The sequence below is a fragment of the Symphalangus syndactylus genome, chromosome 9 (genome assembly GCF_028878055.3).
Source record: "Symphalangus syndactylus isolate Jambi chromosome 9, NHGRI_mSymSyn1-v2.1_pri, whole genome shotgun sequence".
NCBI lineage: Eukaryota > Metazoa > Chordata > Mammalia > Primates > Hylobatidae > Symphalangus > Symphalangus syndactylus.
The window spans coordinates 21,583,439-21,603,514 of NC_072431.2; the positions used below are offsets into that span (position 1 = coordinate 21,583,439).

A 20,076-nucleotide genomic window follows, 5' to 3' on the forward strand; every position below is an offset into this window, starting at 1 on the left:
GATTTATGATTAAGAATAACAATTTAACTAATTTCTCCATAATGATCACTATCAGATCCAAATATATTGATATATACTATCAGATCCAAAATACTGTTTTCACTGGGAAATCACTCAATCATTTATCTGTCCTTCTGCTGTCTATCTGCCTATCTCTGCAAACATATATCCTACATTTATTGTTATGGATGAGTAGTCAGCATTTCAGCTTAACACTCAGAGATAGGCTTGAGTGACTCTGGTAAGCCAGTGAGAACCAGTGGCAGATCCAGTATTAGACCGGTGTTCCCCACAGACATGTAGGAAACAAAGGTAAGGACAGGAAGTCAAAACAGTGAATCTTTGAATAGCCAGCAATCATTAAAATTCAAAGGAGGATCACTATGGTTTTCAACAAAATAAATCATTAGAATAAGGAGCTTAAAAGGATTAATGTGATTCTCTATTGAAAGCCTGGTGAATAAGTAAAGCCCAGATTCTTCTAAAACACTGTGATCTGAAAATGAAAGTAAAGAATGAAAAACTATGACTTTGTCCTTTACCCCCCAAAATCACCCCACTAAAAGAAATCCTACAGTCTTGTCAAATTGTAACTGAGCAAAACCCTATCAGTACTAATGAGGCAGCAGCCTCAGGTATGAATCTGAATTTTTCAATTGAGTATTTTATTACTACCTGTTCTTGTCTCTGTACATTAAATGACTGCTTTCCATGAAAATGAAAATCTACTTTTAAGAACTTATAATTTAATCTTAATAGATCTGTCAAAAAATTTAAGGTGTGCCTGGTGATGGGGTAGGGGGGGAATAGATCTAGGATTGTCTATTTTATTTCAATTACTTTATCATAATTATAAAGATCCTTGATTAGAACTATAAGCACCCAAGGGCAAGGATCAACATTGGCTAACATGTGGAGTTTATTAATAAATGTTTACTGAATGCCAATGATGGTTATAGTTGATGTAGTTAAAACCTTTAGTAAGGCTACGGTGGCCTAGAGCAGTGTTTCTGAAACTAAAATGCACATACAGTGCAACTGATCATCTTGTTATAAAGGTATTGATTCAGTAACTGTTCTAGGGTGGGGCTTGAGATTCTTCATTTCTAACAAGTGTTGGCAACACTTCTGGCCCATGGACCACACTTTTTTTTTTTTTTTTTTTTTTTGAGACGGAGTCTCACTCTGTCATCCAGGCTGGAGTGCAGTGGAGCAATCTCCGCCTACTGCAAGCTCCGCCTCCCGGGTTCACGCCATTCTGCCTCAGCCTCCCGCGTAGCTGGGACTACAGGGGCCTGCCACCATGCTAGGCTAATTTTTTGTATTTTTGGTGGCAACGGGGTTTCACCATGTTAGCCAGGATGGTGTCGATCTCCTGACCTTGTGATCCACCCGCTTTGGCCTCCCAAAGTGCTGGGATTACAGGCGTGAGCCACCGCGCCCGGCCCCATGTACCACACTTTGAGTAGTAAAGACCTCCAGCATATATGTGAAATCTGAACTAGTATCCCATTTCAAAATACTAAAACAAAACAAAACCCGACCACTATAAAAGAGACAAATAAAAAGTAAACCATCTGGTTTTCTTTATTGACTCTGTGACTAATAAGGAATAACTAATAAACATTTCCTTAAGTGAGAGGTATAACCATTTAGAAATACTTCCTGAATTACAGTCGCTATTTCTCTCTCCTTGCACCCTCCTATATTTTAATCATAAAGACAGAAAAGGTGGAATGCCACCCACAAAATTAGAAGAGTATATGATTCAAGGAATTATTAAAGCAAAGGGGAAAGGAAGAGAAAGCTCACCCTCTCCATGTCAGAGGATTTGGAGAATAAAAAAGAATAAGGCAGGAGGAGCAGGTGCTCAGATGTGTGTTCTCCTCTCTCCTGGCCTAAGACCTAGAAAGGAGGCATGTGAGACAGGTTAAGAAAAAAGCCCAAAGCATAAAGATGTCAACTTCATTTCCTGGTCAGAACTCTGCGAGGAAATTGCCTCATATATTGTCCCCACAATAACCTGGAGTGGGGATGTTGTAGACAGAGAAAGATCTTCGGTTAGAATTCTCTTTGCTCTGTTCTCTCATTCTCCCAAGAAGAGACTTCAAGGTTCTTGAGAGGTCAGCTGGTGAACTTGACAGAGGCATTGCCATGACAACAAAGGCACAATGACGACCTCTCCCCAACAAAAGGAGAGCCAGGTGGGCCTCTGAATCCAGACCACAGAGAGTTGGCAGGATCAGTGAGGGCTGAGTTGAGGCTTAGTCAGCAAGAAATACCACCGGGCCCTGACCAAGCCAAGAGGTAACAACATAAGCTAGACCAGCTACAGCCCTCTGTGGGAGGAAGCTTCATAATATCCTTGACAAGACCCATTTCAATATGCCCAGCCAGACTGTACCTAAGCACTGTGTTAAGCCAGGAGACTCCACTGCACCCCAGAATTGCAAGATCATGTAAATCCCTATATGCTCAGATGTCATCTTGGAGAAAAGGATGGAGATGAATAGAAAATCTGAAAAACAGAGCATTGATCCCAAGAGAGTATTTCCTAAAGAGAATGCTAATTTATTAGAGAGGCTATAATGTTTCTAAGAGCCTGAACTCTGATCTTAAAGCAAGTATTTTTCTTGCTTTTCTAGGAAAGTGTGAGTGTAGGGTGCCTCAAAAATGATCACTCGGCAAGAGAAAAGAAGCTTGTTTCTTTTTCATACATGTGTACCACCGAAAAAGAAATTTTGATTATGACTAAGAAATTCAAGGGCAAGAGATGAATTTATTATCTTTGCATCCTCAGTGTTCAGCATAGTCCCTGGTGAATGATGATAAATGAATCTAGATAAAGAAACCAAAAACCTTCAGTGGGGCAAGAATGACTTCAGAAAAGCAGCATGTGTCAGCAGACATAATAGTATCTCATCGCCAAAGACCAATACCAATACAACCAGTATCTTTTTATAATGAAAGATAAAGGAGGTTTATGAACATGAAAATTATTAATGAATAGTTTTCAAATAAATTTAAAAATATATAAAATAATAAAATGCTCTGAAGCATGGAAATTTTTTCACTGGCTTTTTAGCATGCATTTATATCTATTGAACTGTTTCCTTCTATTATTCTCCTTATCATGGGCCTTGGAACAAAAGTCACTTAAGACTTTTTCTCAAACAGTCTACACTGGAGACCTGCAAGTAGCAAATGAACCTAATACAGATACCCTCTATCCAGTCTAGTTTGTTTTCATCCTAGCTGAGAATATTTAGACTTAATACTTGGTTTGTTAGATACAGCAAATGCCTTGGTACCACATTTTGTTTCATTGGTACCCAATGAGCGCCAATGTGCTAAACAACAAATTCTCACAAAGTCTCAAAACAGAAGACAAAAACTTTTTTCTTAAAAGTATTTGTGCCTGATTTCAGATTCTTGGCCATGTGTTAATCCACAAGTTGGAAAAGACCTGAGATTTTTCCACATTTAGTGAAATCAAACATATAACAGTGGCAAATCAAAGCCAGGCACAGTGGCTCACACCTGTAATCCCAGCACTTTTGGAGGCCCAGGCAAATAGATCACCTGAGGTCAGGAGTTTGAGACTAGCCTGGCCAACATGGCGAAACCCCGTCTCTACTAAAAATACAAAAATTAGCCAGGCGTGGTGGCACATGCTTGTAGACCCAGCTACTTGGGAGGCTGAGGCAGGCGAATTGCTTGAACCCAGGAGGCAGAGCTTGCAGTGAGCTGAGATCATGCCATTGTACTCCAGCCTGGGTGACAGAGCAAGACTCTGTCTCAAAAAAAAAAACAGTGGCAAATCGGAAATAAATTATTGAATTTCTTTGTAGGTGCTTTTGAAAGATTCTGAAATGACCACAATTTAATGTCCCCATTATTACAGGAAACTTCTTAGGTAAGGAAAGAGTTCACTTTCTTACGTTTATATTACCTGCAAAGATGTGTTTTTTGAGTGATTTTATAAAAGACAATGTGCTCCAGGAAAAGTTCCAGCTACTCTACAGGAAAACAGAAAAGATCATGAACAATGAATTTATCAAGGGTAGGGCAGAACTAGTTAACAGTTCTATATTGCCTTGGAGAATATGCCGATTCTATCAGCTGAATTCAGAACCAGGATCTTCTCTTGAATTTCTCGTGACAACTGCTCTCATCTCTCTCTTTTGAAGGGAGAGAGGTGATTAAAATTGTGGCGAGTAGCTTATAATCTTATAGGAATACAAATATAAGAACTATGAGTCCCTTTTGGAGGGACTTTCCTCATAAAATTTTCTTTGTAATTGCGCTTGGGTTTATGTCAATGCATTCACTCTCATTTGTAATCTCCTAGATGTTAAAAGGCCTGTTAGGGATACCATTTTAATACTCTATGAATATGTTACATTTTCTATGAAAGTGTTATAAAGCAAATTCATATATACTCTATGAAAGCATTATAAAGCAAACATTTAACCAAAATGTATTCTTTTTGATAATTTTTATTTAACTTGCCATACACTTGATCTTAAATGGGTTCACAATAAAGGAGTTGGACATTCTGATGTAGGTAGCTTAATCATGTTACGGGGAGAAAAAGTCTTCTAACTTGAAGTCGGTTTTTCTTAGACAAATATAGAATTATAAATGTATTTGTTTTATAGTTTAAGCATCTAAACAGACAAGGCTATAGAGAAATAGATGTGCGAAATTTTTCTTTAGTCTTTATTTTTAAGTTTGGGTTTAAGTACTATGGGTAATTGCTCTAAGTATTTCATAACATCTTGCCCGCTATTTTACTTTGCCTTATTTAAGGTTAAAAAAGATTCCAGGGCTTTTATAAGTAAAAAAATACTAACAACCTTATTTAGTATCATTTTTCTGCAGATTTGATGGTAATATATTACTTGTGAGGCCAGTATAGTTTAAGAAATAATCTTTCCTCTAAACCCTGATGGGAGTTATATTTGACTAGCTAAGTGTTTGAATACATAAATACATTCAGCCTTTGGTATTTAAAATGAGCATCATTAACTCAACATTTCAACTTAAACTTTGCTTAAACGATAAAGTTTCACCCAAGTGAAATCAATGGGAGGTGTGTGTGAATATATGAGATTTCAACTGGACTCACTAAGGAATTTTGATGAAAATAGACAACCAAATTAAGAAATCATCAAAATAGAGCAATTATTGGTTGAAAAAAATATATAACACTAAAAGTCCTCACAGGTTTTCTACTTAAGGCTGAGTAATTCTGTGTGTGTGTGTGTGTGTGTGTGTGTGTGTGTATTTGGGGGCACTTAAGAATACATCTTTTGTATGCTTAATGTTAATTCACACTAGGACATCTAAAAACACCAGACTGGTTCCTGAAATACCACCTGTCTATATTGGGAGTTCTATTAAATGATCCAATTTTCCTAGCTTCTTTAGCATATTGATTCCTTCCCCAAATATTCACTAAGTGTTCGCTGTTCACATTATTTGCCTAGGAAAGTTTGCCTCTGGCTTTCAAAAAAGACACGTAAAGGAGTGGTAACAAAATCTTGCAAAAATAAAGTTTAAGTATTTTACTGAAGTAAAATACTAATAATAGATCAGAATTTCCCATCATCCTCTACTCCATGTGTCATATAAGCACAGAAGGGAGATATAATAGTGGTGCCTGTTATATCTCCAATCATAATATATATCATCAAAGAATAAAATGTAGCTTTCCAGACATAGAATCTGATATGCACAGTTGCATGTAGAATCCCTTTCCACTCTAAACATATTAAAGTGTGGTCACTAATTTACTATTTTGAATGAAAATTCATGAGAGACTTCCTCATGAGAAAAGCAGCCTGCCTTTGCCATTAATAAATAAAAAGGAATATGGAGTTCTTTCTAGCAGTAATTTCCTCAGTTTTTATATATACCCACATACATGTGAACATGTCTAAGAAAAATAAAATCAAGCCTACAAACTTGTTAATAACTGGCCCCACTTTCTCATGGATCATCTGTTCACCAACACCTATTATTGAAATAAAAAGCATAAAGCACCAAGATAATCCATTAAAAATTCTAACCAACTGGATAATCTATAACATTAGAAACATCAGTGTAGATTTCTGGGTGTATTTAGAGGATTCTGTTACACTATCAGGAAGTCAAAGGCTCGTCCAAATTTTTAGATAATATACTGGACAAAGTTCTATCCAGGGAAACAGAAAACATTCTGAAGAATTTTTAAATCAGTAGTTGGAAGAACAAATGGAAAAATGTACTTCAAAAGACAAAGAGATGATTTTTTTTTAAAAGATAAACCGTCCTATGTTATCATTTGTGTGTTAAGAGGGGAAAGGATCCAAACCTAATGGCACACTGGTGTGAGTTGGGCAGTTCACCATTTCATAAAAGGATTACCCTACTCTAGGCCTCACTAGTTTTCCAAGATGTAATAGGCAATATATCAACAACCTGTAAATAATTGTCTGTTGCCCAATCCTAACAAAAGCCTGGTAGCACAATTAATATGAAAAGTTACCCTTTATTGAGGCTGACCCTACCCAGAGAGTGCTATGCTTGGACTACAAGATTTTAGTTACTTATAGAACTGTTCTTACTGAATTGTGCTTTGACATCACTTCTGCAGCCTACATCAAAAAACTGCTTTGGGGATTTGACTTCTCTTGTACAGGTGTAGTATCACAGACACACCTGTCTCTGCCTTAAAGAACTACAGGAGAAAGTCCTCTCAGGTCTCAACAGCAAAAGAAGTTGTGCGTTATCTGATACAGATTATTTTTAATCATAGGACACTACGAATTCTCAGATAGATAAAATTTCATTTTATTCTTTGGGTGTGGATAGCCCAGAGCCAAATCATAGCCCTTCTTGAGGACATACATAAGATATACATTTGTTTACTTTCTTACTTTTCTTTTTCCTAAATTATTTCAGTCAAACATTTATTCTATTTTACTGTCAATATTTTTGTAAGTTGACTCAGGTCCTTTATTGAAGCAGATAGGGAAATGAATAAAGGAACACACTGTAGAGAAAAGAGCTAACCTCAGTATACTAAAATGAAATAAATTAGATTTGTTTTAGGTGCCGTCTCACTGTCCGTGTTGGCAACTTTCTCCTTTTTTCAATGGGCCCCATCAACTCCCCAAAACAGTACAAAAATTGATCATTGTTATCATGAAAAATGTGTGTGTGTGGTGTGTGTGCATGTGTGTATATATATATATATATATATATATACTATATTTTATATATATATATCTTCATTAGTTGACTACACTGTTAACTTTGAAGTCATACTTCTCCCAAAAGCATGCTTCTACCTCTCTGGTTTGCCTTTTGTTGGCTCTTGGCATGGATGTCATCAAATTAGTGAAGTCTAGGTCTACAATCAACTTAATGTTATTTCACATTAAAGGGGTGTGATATCATGACCCAAGTGAATACATTTCTACTGGTAAGATTTTTTTGTTTGTTTTAGTCCAGAAAGACCTATTTCAATACTTACATAGCGGTCAGAATATCATTTATCCAGGAAGTAGCCAGGCACATTTTGCTCCTTTTGACTGAAGCCTACATTGCTTACCTCACTATTTAACAGTTCCAGAGCACAAGGGAAGGAGCAAAAAGGGCCTGAATTGAACACTGATCTTCTATTAGACTGAGGTAAGGCAAGAGTCAAGGGAAGGAAGTAGAAATGCAGGATGGAAATAAGATTTCTTTGGGTTTTCTAGTGATTTAATCTATATGTGAGACTGTTATCAACATTGGCACACATAAGAATAGCACATCGTTTTACGGCTGGTGTGCACCAAAAAGAAAACACTTTATGTAGCAGTGTTCTAAAAACACCCACTGGGCAGAAATTCAAAATGGTCACAGTGTGTGTGTTTGTAAGAGAGAGAGAGAAGAAAAGAGAAAGAGAGAGAGAGAGAGAGATAGTAGGACAGAGCATGAGTATTTTGGCATGCTGCTCAACAGAAAACCAGAAAGATTACCCCATGGCAGGAAATCCAGAGTGATTATATCCCTTCTCTTTGGTTAAAGTCATTTGACATATCTTATTGCTTAATTAATTTAGATAAACAAAGTTGGTCTTTAATCAAGTGATATTTTAAATCGTGATTCATTTGTTTTCTCTTGTCAATATCACTTCTCTTTGGGGATGTTATATTTATATATACTTTCACACCCATCTAGAGGCACTTCTTTTCCTAAAAGAAAATGAACTCATCTTTCCTGCCAAACTTTTAGCCTATAATCCTATTTTAATTTAAAGTTCATTTTATTCAGTCTGTTGTGCTTGGGATTAACCTATATATACTGTTTCTATTTGGGAAGAAAATTAATACTAAACCCTTGTGTGATGAGGGGTGAACTATTCCTGTATTCTCAGACACAAGGCATAAACCTCAACTATATCTCTATCTGTAGACATTGCCCAATTTCATCCACAGCCAGAGGAAGTCGGGCATACAGCTGATGAGACTGAGGTATCTTCTGGAACTTCACCACAGGAGTGGAAGTCCCTAAAAACTCTCTTGGAATCCTTCTAATTCCAGGAAGCAGAGTCGGAAATCACCTCCATGATCTTCTGCTTCAACAGCATCAAACTATTTGTAGTAAACTTCGACACAATCAGATACTCCCCCTACCTAGCTCCTGTCTTATGGCTGAAGTCCTCTCCCTCCCTCTACATATCCCTCTTCTACTTTTTTTATTTATTTTAAAATTTTTATTTTTAATTTTTGTGGGTACATAGTATGTATATATATTTATGGAGTACATGAGCTATTTTGGTACAGGAGTGCAGTAAGTAATAATCACATCATGGAAAATTGGGCATCCATCCTCTCAATATTTAGCCTTTGTGTTACAAACAATCCAATTATACTCTTTATTTTAAAATGTACAATAAAGTTGTTATTGACTATCGCCCCCCTGTTGTGCTATCAAGTACTAGGTCTTATTCATTCTTTGTGTTTTATTTTAACCCATTAACCACCTACACCTCCCTAACTCTGATGCCCTACTACCCTTCCCAGTCTCTAGTAACCATCCTTCTCTGTCTCCGTGATTTCAACTGTTCTGATTTTTAGATCCCAAAAATAAAGTGAGACCATGCCATGTTTCACTTTTTGTGCCTGGCTAATTTCACTTAACATAATGACCTCCAGTTCCATCATGCTGTTGCAAATGACAGAAGTTCATTCTTTTTTATGGCTGAATAGTACCCCATCATGTATAAGCGCTACATTTTCTTTATACATTCATCTGTTGATGGACACTTAAGTTGCTTCCAAAGCTTGGCTATTGTGAACAGTGCTGCAACAAACATGAGAGTAAAGATATTTCTTCAATATACTGATTTCCTCTCTTTGGGGTATATGCCCAGCAGTGGGATTGCTGGATTTTATGGTAGCCCTATTTTTAGCTTTTTGAGGAACCTCCAAACTGTTCTCCATAGTGGTTGTATGAATTTAGATTCCCACCAAGTGCATGAGGGTTCCCTTTTCTTTACATCCTCACCAGCATTTGTTATTGCCTGACTTGAATAAAAGCCATCTGAACTGCACAGACCTCTTTTTTTTTTTTTTTTTTGAGACGGAGTCTCGCTCTGTCACCCAGGCTGGAGTGCAGTGGTGCGATCTTGGCTCACTGCAAGCTCCACCTCCCGGGTTCAGGCCATTCTCCTGCCTCAGCCTCCCGAGTAGCTGAGACTACAGGCGCCCGCCACCATGCCTGGCTAATTTTTTATATTTTTAGTAGAGATGGGGTTTCACCATGTTGGCCAGGACGGTGTCCATCTCCTGACCTCGTGATCTGCCCGCCTTGGCCTCCCAAAGTGCTGGGATTACAGGCGTGTAATCCCACCGCACCCCGCCAGACCTCTTCTAATGGCTAAAATCTATGCATCCTTTTAAGACAGCTCAGATGTTCCCTCCTCCACTAAGCCTTCTTGACCCCTTTCAGCTAGGCTGGATTAGGTAGCCCTTCTCAGTACTCCCATAACACTCTATATCTTAAAATTTCCCCTTTCTTAATTAAGTAATTTATTTTTTGAGATCTGGTTTCACTCTGTCTCCCAGGTTGGAGTGCAGTGGCATTATCAAAGCTCACTGCAGCCTCAACCTCCTGGGCTCAAGCAATCCTCCTGCCTCAACCTCCTAGGTAGCTGGGACCATAGGTGCAAACCACCATGCCCAGCTACTTAAAAATTTTTTTGGTAGGTTTGGTCGGGGGGGGGGGTCTTACTATGTTACCAAGGCTCGTCTTGAACTCCTGGGCTCAAATGATCCTCTTGCTTTGGCTTCCCAAAGTGCTGGGGTTATGGGTGTGAGCCACTGTGCCCAGCCCTGCCCATTGTTTTATAAGGATGTATCTAAATGTCTCTCTCTGTCACTACACTGAATACCATGGAGATTAAGTCTTACATATCTTTTTCATTGCTAGCATCTCATACTACTGCTTGCAACACAGTAGTTGGAAAATAAATATTTCGTTAATGATTTTTCATAGTATTTATTGCATTCTAGGTATTTTAGATATTTTCCTATTATTGCATTTCCTTTCTCAAAAAAAAAACATGAAGTACACTAGGATAATGATTCTCATTTTATAGACTGAGATATTATATCTTGGTGAGGTTAAATGTTCCAACCAAGGTTCCATAGCTAAAAAGTAGCAAAGAGCTAACTTGAATTCTATTCTTAATTTTTAATCTGGTTGCTCTCTCTCCTCTTAGGAAGTTAGACTACAGTGAATACATGACTTATCCCTAAAAATAAACATTATTTGTGTAGTTGGAAGCAATCTGAGCAGACTCAATGCAATCTTATATCTAGGATCAGGAGCTTTTACCGATAGCTTGAAGAGAGAAAATAATAGTCAACTGTACTCCTCAATTCTGTCAGTCAAGATACTACCTGGAATTCTCAATGGTGTCGTCTTTATTTTGTAATTCTTGCATATTACAGCAGGAAATACTCTAACTGAAATAAAAATGTTCTGCTTACCTATAGTTTTAAAATAAGCATTCCTTAAAGACAATGTTATGTTCACCTGGCAGGGAGGGCATAGTTTACCACAAGGTAAATTCTTGGCTCTCTCAGCCTCTGCTACCCCATAGTTACCACACTGTCCTTAATGGTGGCTGAGGGGCCCAAAAGATTTCTGAGCTCCAGTTCTGCTTCCTGGGCTTTTCTACTTGGATGCTTCAGAGACCATGGAAAGACCTCTGTCTCAAATACTCTGCTTTTCCTCCCTCTTATTCTTCCTCTGCATTCCCCTCCTCAGTGAATGCCACATCTGTCTCCTAGAGTGCACAAGTCTGAAATATGGAGGTCCATTCTCAAATAGCCCTTCCTTCAACAACCCCATCTACCCAGTGACCAAGGTTTGTCAATGCAGCTTCCTTCTTTCAGTTTCTATTGCTGTTGTCTTAGCTCAGGGACTATTTCTTATTTGAATGACTGGAATAGCCTCTTATCTGAGCACTGTCTAGCCTAGGCCTAACCAATCTATTCTCCACACAGTTAGCAGATAATTGTTGCAAACTACCAATCTAGTCATGCTGGGCATCCTTTAGTGATTCTGGCTGTTTGCACACACTGCCTCCTCTGTGAGAAACAACCTTGTTGTCATTTCTGACCCTGGGCCATCCTCCATGACACTTCTTCTGGAAGGTTTTCCTGATTTCCATATATCTATCACCTTTTGTGTCCCACTGCCTCTGTGTCCCCAGTGCCTAACACAGCCTGCACTTAATAGGTGCTAAATAAATATTACATGTTAGATGACACCAAAGTCATTTGAATCCAAGTATTCCTGCTTTCTTTCTCTTTGAGCCAATAACTGGGGCATCAGAATGGTTCCTTCTCCCTCACTCTCTTCATCCCGTGGAACACTGAGGTTTACTGATATCTTCTGGCTTCAGTCTCCATCTAGTCTCCACGTGCTCCATTAACTGTCAACCTAAAAGCCTTTAATGCCCAAAGCGGTGCTTCTCAAACTTCAGCATTAGATCCGCCTGGGAGGGGCTGGGTGCAGTGGCTCACTCCTGTAATCTCAGCATTTTGGAAAGCTGAGGTGGGTGAATCACTTGAGGTTAGGAGTTTGAGAATAACCTGGGCAACATGACAAAACCCCATCTCTACTAAAAATACAAAAATTAGCTGGGCATGGTGGCGTGCACCTGTAATCCCAGATACTTGAGAGACTGAGGGACAAGAATCGCTTGAAACCAGGAGGCGGAGGCTGCAGTGAGCCAAGATCACGCCACTGCCTGGGCGACAGAGCAAGACTTCATCTCAAAAAAAAAAAAAAAAAAAAAAAAAAAAAAAAGAAAGAAAGACAAAAGAAAAGAAAAAAAAAAGAATCACTGGGATGCTTGTTAAACAAAGATTGCTGGTCTCCACCCCTAGACTTTCTAGTTCAATAGGTCTGAAGTAGGACCTAGAAATGACATTTCTAACAAATTCCTAGGAGACACTGCTGCTGGTGGTCCAGAGACCGTACTTTGAAAGCCACTGAAGCAACAGTTCTCAACTGGTAGTGAGCATTAGAACCTAATCACTATCATCTTCTGCCTACTGAATCAAAATTTTCAGTAGGGTTGGGCAGGCTGGCTTTTTTCTGCTTAAAAGCTCCACAGGTCATCCTGATGCACTATCTTGGTTAAGAACCATGAATTCAATGATAAACTTCTGGCTCTGGACTTCATCTTCTTCCAAAGCCTTATTTTTCACACCTCCTCTAACTTCAATCCTCCTCTTCAGTCCTATGAAACAGTAAGCAGTATAATGATTCCAGACCTTTCCTCCCTTTTAGCCCCAGATCAGTTTTATTTATTCATTCATGTATCCATTCATTCACTGGGTACCTAGCACTTGCCAGGCACTGCACCAGATGCAGGAGAGAGTGCAGTGAACATGAGAGATGCAGCCCTGCCTTCGAGAGCTCATCCTGTTTGCTCTAAGCTCCCTAGCATTCTCTATTTCCCCTTCTCTCTCACTGCACAGATCAGTATCAGCTTCATGCCATACTCTCTTGCTAGACTGTAAATTCAATGAAGGCAGAGACTGTGGTATGTCTTTGTAGGTGCTCAATATGTGTTTTTCAGGTTAAATTGAAAAGCACTTCTGCTGACCTAGGCCTCTTTCAAAAACCATCTCCAGAGCCCTCTCTCTCTGCTGTCTTTCCTGACCTGCTCTAATTCTACTTGACACAGTCAGAATTGAGCTCTGCCTTCAATGAGCCCTTCCCTCTTCCCTACACAGATTTCTAACTTGACACTTAAAATCCTTTATTCCACGCTGTTTACAGAGATCTGGTTCCTCCTACCAAACTGTGAGCTTCTGAAATGTAGGAACCATTTCATTTCCACCATTTTAATCTCTGCACTTCATAGAGCCTGACATATAGAAGGTACTTTAAAATGTTTGTCAAATTCAGCCTGGGCAACATGGTGAAACCTTGTCCCCACTAAAAGTACAAAAAATTAACTGGGCATGGTGCCCCACCCCAGTAGTCTCAGTGACTCAGGAGGCTGAGGTGGGAGAATCACCTGAGCCAAGAAGTTGTGGCTGCAGTGAGCCAAGATCATGCCACTGCACTCCAGCCTGGGCAATGGGAATGAGACCCTATCTCAAAAAAAAAAAAAAAAAAAGTTTGTCAAATTAATGAATGAGTTAATTTTGTTTTGATTTAAACCTGCTCTGCAATGTTTTGCCCAAACTTCCATGTGGTTTTAATGAACTCTACTTAAGACTTCCATTTCTCCATAGTAGGAAGATACCTTAGCTCAAATTTCATACAGTATGGAATATGCACAACACCAGATTTGGGGGAAAAGCTTATTAACAGTCCAGATAAATCCTTACAGAGAGGGCAAAGAGTGACTTTATAGATTATCTTCTGCATTCTTGACCCAGAGTGCTGAGTCGAGGTCTTAGCTCCACTTTAAACTTTCTATCCTTGCCTCTCAGTTCTCTTCTTCATACAGACTGAAGAAAAGACATGGTTTTTAATCTACACTTAGTTCTGACATCAAGAATGATACTATTTAGCAAATTAACTGAATCTTTGAAATTCATTAGAAAAATAAAATCAGATAACCTCTCAATAGGAAAAGGTATCTGAAAAAAGAGATGGTTACACTTGACAAAATATGCAGAAAGTAAGTGTTCTTGATAAACTATGCTCAGAGCATCATGCCATGCACATAGTAGGCCCTCAATGAATATTTATTGGATTAAAAAAAGGCAACTAATAAGTGTTTTCACCTAAATTGAAAAGCACTGACTTTCGCTACTGTTGATAATCACCAGAGACTCACACATCGCAGGTCCCTCCAGGAGCCATGGTTCCACTTTGCAATGCTGGAGCCAGTGCCAAGTGTTCCCCACAGGTGAACAAACTCTGTTACTAGAACTCATACAGCCTCACATATGTTCAGGGAAATCTTCCTACCACATATATTCATAACTGCTAACCACACAATTCATGGTTATATAATATATAAGCTGTGATATATCACCTTGTTACATACCTTTTTGTCAGGCTAAAGAGGTTATATATTCATTTCTAAAAGTTATTTTGGTTACATAAAACTCTCAGAAACTTAAGATCACCATTCAGTGTAGCAGCTCAGTCTTCCCTGGAGTAGTCTTATTCATTTTTCAACTACATTAGTACATATAATCTTTTTAGCATGCTTGTAGGCATGAGAACGAAATAAAATGATATGAATTGCATCACCAACTTAATTTTCTCTTTAGGGTATTGGATATCTGCATGTGGAATGAAGATCCTTGAAAGCCCGCACCATTCCCACAATTACTTATTGGAAACAATGTTCATTCTATGTAACAAAAAGAATGATTAATGAAGTTTATGTATCATTGGAGCAGATAATTTTACAAAGCTAGTTTCTTAAGGCTTTAGAATTAAGGATTTGACTGTGGGAACAGAGAGTTTTAAGGGCAGGACACCCCAGATAACCTCACCCACATGCATTTCTCAAACAATGCTTTTCTGTATGTAAACAGAAAATAGAAAGGAGTATATGGTTTTGTCCTTAGTATTAAATAGCTGGCTTTCTTTCAGTGCACTCTTAAATTTCTGCACAATGCACAGCCTTCAGTACCCCAAGGAGCACAAACAAAGGATATCAGGCAAGTTCACCTACTCCCACTTCACAGAACAATGCTTGTTGTTAACTAAGCAATTCCCAGGGCAGATTTATGATTTGTGGAGCCCAGAGTGAGTGCTCAGGTTGGAGCGCTGGAATCTGGGGTCAGAAGCACGTGGTACTGCTCAAACTCCAGGGCTTTTACAAAACATGAAAATGTGACCTAAAGTTTGTGCTTGCATGTACATCAGAGGCTATTTAGGCATTTAGAGAAATTAAAGCACATTAAGGCCTCAAAGCAGTTTATTGTTCATGCTTCAAGATTTAACCTTTTCTTTCTTATTTGCTGCTATGTTTTTCCTCTGGTGAATAAATGATTACTGAATCAAGTAAGATGAATTGACTACATATATAATATGTCTCATGTATTAAAATATACTGATAGAGCAACAAGTTATAGAAATAGGTAAATGTGAAAACTTGAAAACTCCCTTTTCATTTCCTAAACAGAATTATGACTCTCAATTATGACTCTCAATGACTAAGAATACAGGAGTTATTTCCTAAATTCTTAGACACTGGGTTTTTATAATAAGAAAGAATTTTTCATCAGTGTACTTAATTTATCCCAAAACTTTATATGAAGATTGTAGTTCCAGTCAGAACTATAAGCACTTAAAAAAAAAATGCAAACAAGTGCATGAAAAGGCTTCTTTCCTCTTGTCACTTTAAGAAATATTTTGGCTAGAGTTACATCCCATAGGTTTATATAATATTATTAACATGTAATGTAACTTTGGGGAATAGTTTCTCCTTTGTGTTGTCTGGTACAAGTCTAAAAGTAAAATAGGTTACTGTTTCCATTTTTATGAGCATAACTATTATCAAATTATTAATACTATGAAATAATTCAATTTCATCACTAACCTTTTACTCTCTAAAATCACCTATTAAATATTACAATTGGGCTGGAAAAAAGAAAAAATATATATATATACTTTTAAAAAATATACATATACACATATACATATATATTTAGCTTTGTAAAATTATCTGCTCAATGATATAAATATACATATATTTAGACAACGTTCACATAATTTTAAAAATCATTTGGAATTATCTAAATATGTGACTTGACTGTTCAATAGTATGAATAGTTAGTATAATATAAATACAGCCATATGTCTCAGGCTGAATGAAATTGTTGATGGGTCACTGAAGGTTTTGGGTCCTTTCACATACCATAGATAATTCAAGAGCTAGTCTATTCCAATTGATTTCATGTGAAGCTAAGTGGCTAGCCCATGGTCTCTAAACAATTATTAAATTTCTACATTATTCAGGAAAATTATGTTCTTCTAAGTTTCCAATGTGGTTCTGGTGTTTAAAAGTCCTTAAATAGGCTTTAAAATAAATTGTGAAATCTAAAAAAGAGCAAATACAAGGAAAAAATTTATAAAGAAGAAAGATCAATACTAAAGGCACATTGTAGCAGTAGTAGTAGTAGTAGTCACAAAAACACTTATAAAATCACAACACTGTATTTTAAAAATTAATAATGAGTCAGAAAGCTCTGGGTTAGATGGCAGACGCTGATGAAATCCACAGTCTTCAATTCTGGCACAAATGGAAAAGAACGTAAATGCCTAGTCTACTGAGCTTCTCCTTGTCTGTTAGCTAAAGAGGAAATACCTTCCTAACACCTACCAGTGGAAAATCATTGAAAAAATAGATTAGTGAGAATAAAACAACAAAAAGAATAGTTCCCTACCCATTGCTTCCCACTGAATGAACTTTTGACATATCAGCAAACTCTTCCTTTCGCTTGCTGCTGCTGGTATACTGCTCGCTGTACAGCTTGAGGGACATCTGCTCAACAGCATCACTTTGTGCTTCCAGGTAGCATAGTTGAACCTCAGCCTGGAAAGAGAAACAAAGAGAAATTGCTGTTTTAATCCAGAAGGAATGCATTTCAAGTGAGGTGTAACAATTCAAAGAATGGGAATTCTTCACATCATTATACTGCTCCTTTTCGAGTTGGATTTAATGGGATCAGTTGGGCATATTACAGAATTATATTTTAGACCTGAATCTTATAAGTTCCTCCTTAAAATATGACCTGAATAAATGAACCCTCAGAAGACTCTGTAAATATCACAAAATATCCTTGAGATCATAATACTGCACGATAAGACTTTACATAAAAATTCTGTGAAATTCCTTAATAATATTCTTCCTTATGTTGTCACATATGTAGCACTTATTTTTAAAAAATCCCCCTCCAACCCACACATTTGCATGGACACATATTCTAAATACTTTTCTACTATTTTCCCTATGGAGAATAAAAAAGCCTAGTGTTAATTCCAGTAGCTCTTCAATAATCACAATAGACTTTACTACATTTTTTGGTTGTCTGCGTTGCTGTCTTAATAATTTTAAAGTAATGCAAATAGTGATTTTGTTTACATGCAGGTTTGAATTGTTAAATCTTTCATACTTAGGGCTCACTGTAGTAAAGGAGAGGTGGTAAGTTCACCATGCTGTTTTCTATCAAACCAAGGCCAAAAGAATGCTGGATAATATTTGGCATGAAACTGTACTGAATAGATGCTTTATTTATTGCAGCTGTTGTGATTCTTGTGGCTTTCAGGTTCCCTAGAACACCAGATGAGACTGAGAATGATATCTTCTCAGGGACATGCTTGGCCGTAGTAAAGGGAAAGGAGCAAAGCTGAGTTCATGTACATTGTAGACCAAAGGACTCTTCTTTTAGTGTGCTTCACTAAATCCAAGCATGTCCATTAACATTTCTGATAAACCTTGAAATCTCTACTTTACAATTTTATTATATATTCTAGGAAGAGCATTTCTGGGTCAGCTGTTGAGTAGTTGCCAGAATTCTATAACACGTAAGAAGAAAAGTTGAGTCAGATGTGACCTTCTACTCTTAGTATCCACAGCTGACCAAGGCCTTTCGCCTGATCTCTAGTTTTACAGCCTTGACTATGGAGAAAAAGTGAATATTATAAAGTGGCAGCTGCTTAAATTCCAAATTAGGACTCTATAAAGGAAATGGGTAGCCTATGAAAAATGAGGTCTTGCAGGCCGGGTGCGGTGACGCATGCGTGCAATCCCAGCACTCTGGGAGGCTGCGGTGGGTGGATCACTTGAGGTCAGGAGTTCGAGACCAGCCTGGCCAACATGGCGAAACCCCATCTCTACTAAAAATATAAAAATTACCCGGGCACATGCCTGTAGTCCCAGCTACTTGGGAGGCTGAGGCAGGAGAATCACTTGTACCTGGGAGACGGAAGTTGCAGTGAGCCAAGATTGTATGACTGCACTTCAGCCTGGGCAACAAAGTGAGACACTTTCTCAATTTAAAAAAAAGAAGAGAAAAAAAGAAAAATGAGTCTCAAACCATTCTAGAATTCCTATGTTGTTGCTTTTTATAAGTACTTAATTATGAATGCTCTGGTTTGCTCAGAAAGAACTTAAAGAAACACTGTTAAAATAACTATAGTTATGGCCGGGCGCAGTGGCTCACGCTTGTAATCCCAGCACTTTGGGAGGCCGAGGCGGGCGGATCACGAGGTCAGGAGATCGAGACCACAGTGAAACCCCGTCTCTACTAAAAATACAAAAAAATTAGCCGGGCGTGGTGGCGGGCGCCTGTAGTCCCAGCTACTCGGAGAGGCTGAGGTAGGAGAATGGCGTGAACCCGGGAGGCAGAGCTTGCAGTGAGCCGAGATTGCGCCACTGCACTCCAGCCTGGGCGACAGAGCGAGACTCCATCTCAAAAAAAAAAAAAAAAAAAAAAAAAAAAAACTATAGTTATATAATTGAAGTTTCAGAAATCAGATCAAAACTGCAATCTATTTGTTGGTTCATGTGAACTGTTCTTGCCCAAACTAATTGACTTGAATAAGAAGACACTCAATTGGATTAAGAACTATGTCAAACACTATAAACAAAGGATAATGTTATATGGAGTACGTTCAGTTGGGAGTAGGGGGTATGGCTGGTGGCAAGGCACAAAGAAAATGCTAGATCTAGTGATGTTAGTATCTTTATTGATGATGTGGAAGAGGAGGTATGCAAAATGTTAACAGCACATATAGAAGACTGCCAACTAAGAGGTTTGCAAACATCATGCAACCTGAAAGAATAATAACTACTGATGTAATAATATTTTATTTTTAAAAGGATAAAACTAAATGTAAAGAGTCAACAATCAGAAACACAACAGAAAAAATCTTTTAAAAGAACATACAAATTTTTATGAGAAAATTGAGATTACAGAGATACTGAGCAATAGTCAAAGAACTTAAGAACAATACTCCTCTCAAATGTCACCCCTTTACTTCCACTGCAAAGCCACAAAGTTTAACGAGTATGATACCCACACTAAGTATTCCACTGACCCAATTAGAATAATGCATTTGTGCCATTAGGTACCAAGGGACATGTTTGATATTTAAAGGTTCCTGTTAGTTTTTAGCCATCCTAAGTCACAAGCTGGACCATGATTCATTGTGGGTAATGACCTCACAAATGTGTGCCACTGGTCACAAAAATAATCCTAACGAGAGAAGTCAACTTCATGTAGACTCAACACCATTAAAGAAAAATAATCTGCATTCATTTCTGTGATTCTCAGCCATTTCTGTGTACAAAGAGATAAACTTCACATATGACAGGGATATGTGAAAAGAAATTCAGACAACAAAGCTGAGAGTAACTCGAAAAATAATTAGTCACCTTACAAAATGATTGAAATGTCATAATCTATGACTTTTACTGCATAATATCTCACAAGCATTTGACAAAGGAAACTTCCCTGCACTAACAAGGAGATGAATTAGATGGCCCAGGTCTTCCTTATCCACCTCTATTTCTATTTCTGTTTTCAGTGATTCATTCCC

The 20,076-nt window shown here is 37.9% G+C and overlaps 1 protein-coding gene across 3 annotated transcripts in view; it reads right to left on the reverse strand.

The window, feature by feature from the left end:
- AKAP6 (A-kinase anchoring protein 6) overlaps positions 1-20,076 on the reverse strand; it is a 627,789-nt gene that overhangs the window by 138,988 nt on the left and 468,725 nt on the right. For all 3 annotated transcript variants that reach the window (XM_055291569.2, XM_055291568.2, XM_063645887.1), the window contains exon 9: positions 16,920-17,068. In XM_055291569.2, the coding sequence (XP_055147544.1) occupies positions 16,920-17,068 (149 nt within the window). The remainder of the gene's footprint in view (positions 1-16,919; positions 17,069-20,076) is intronic.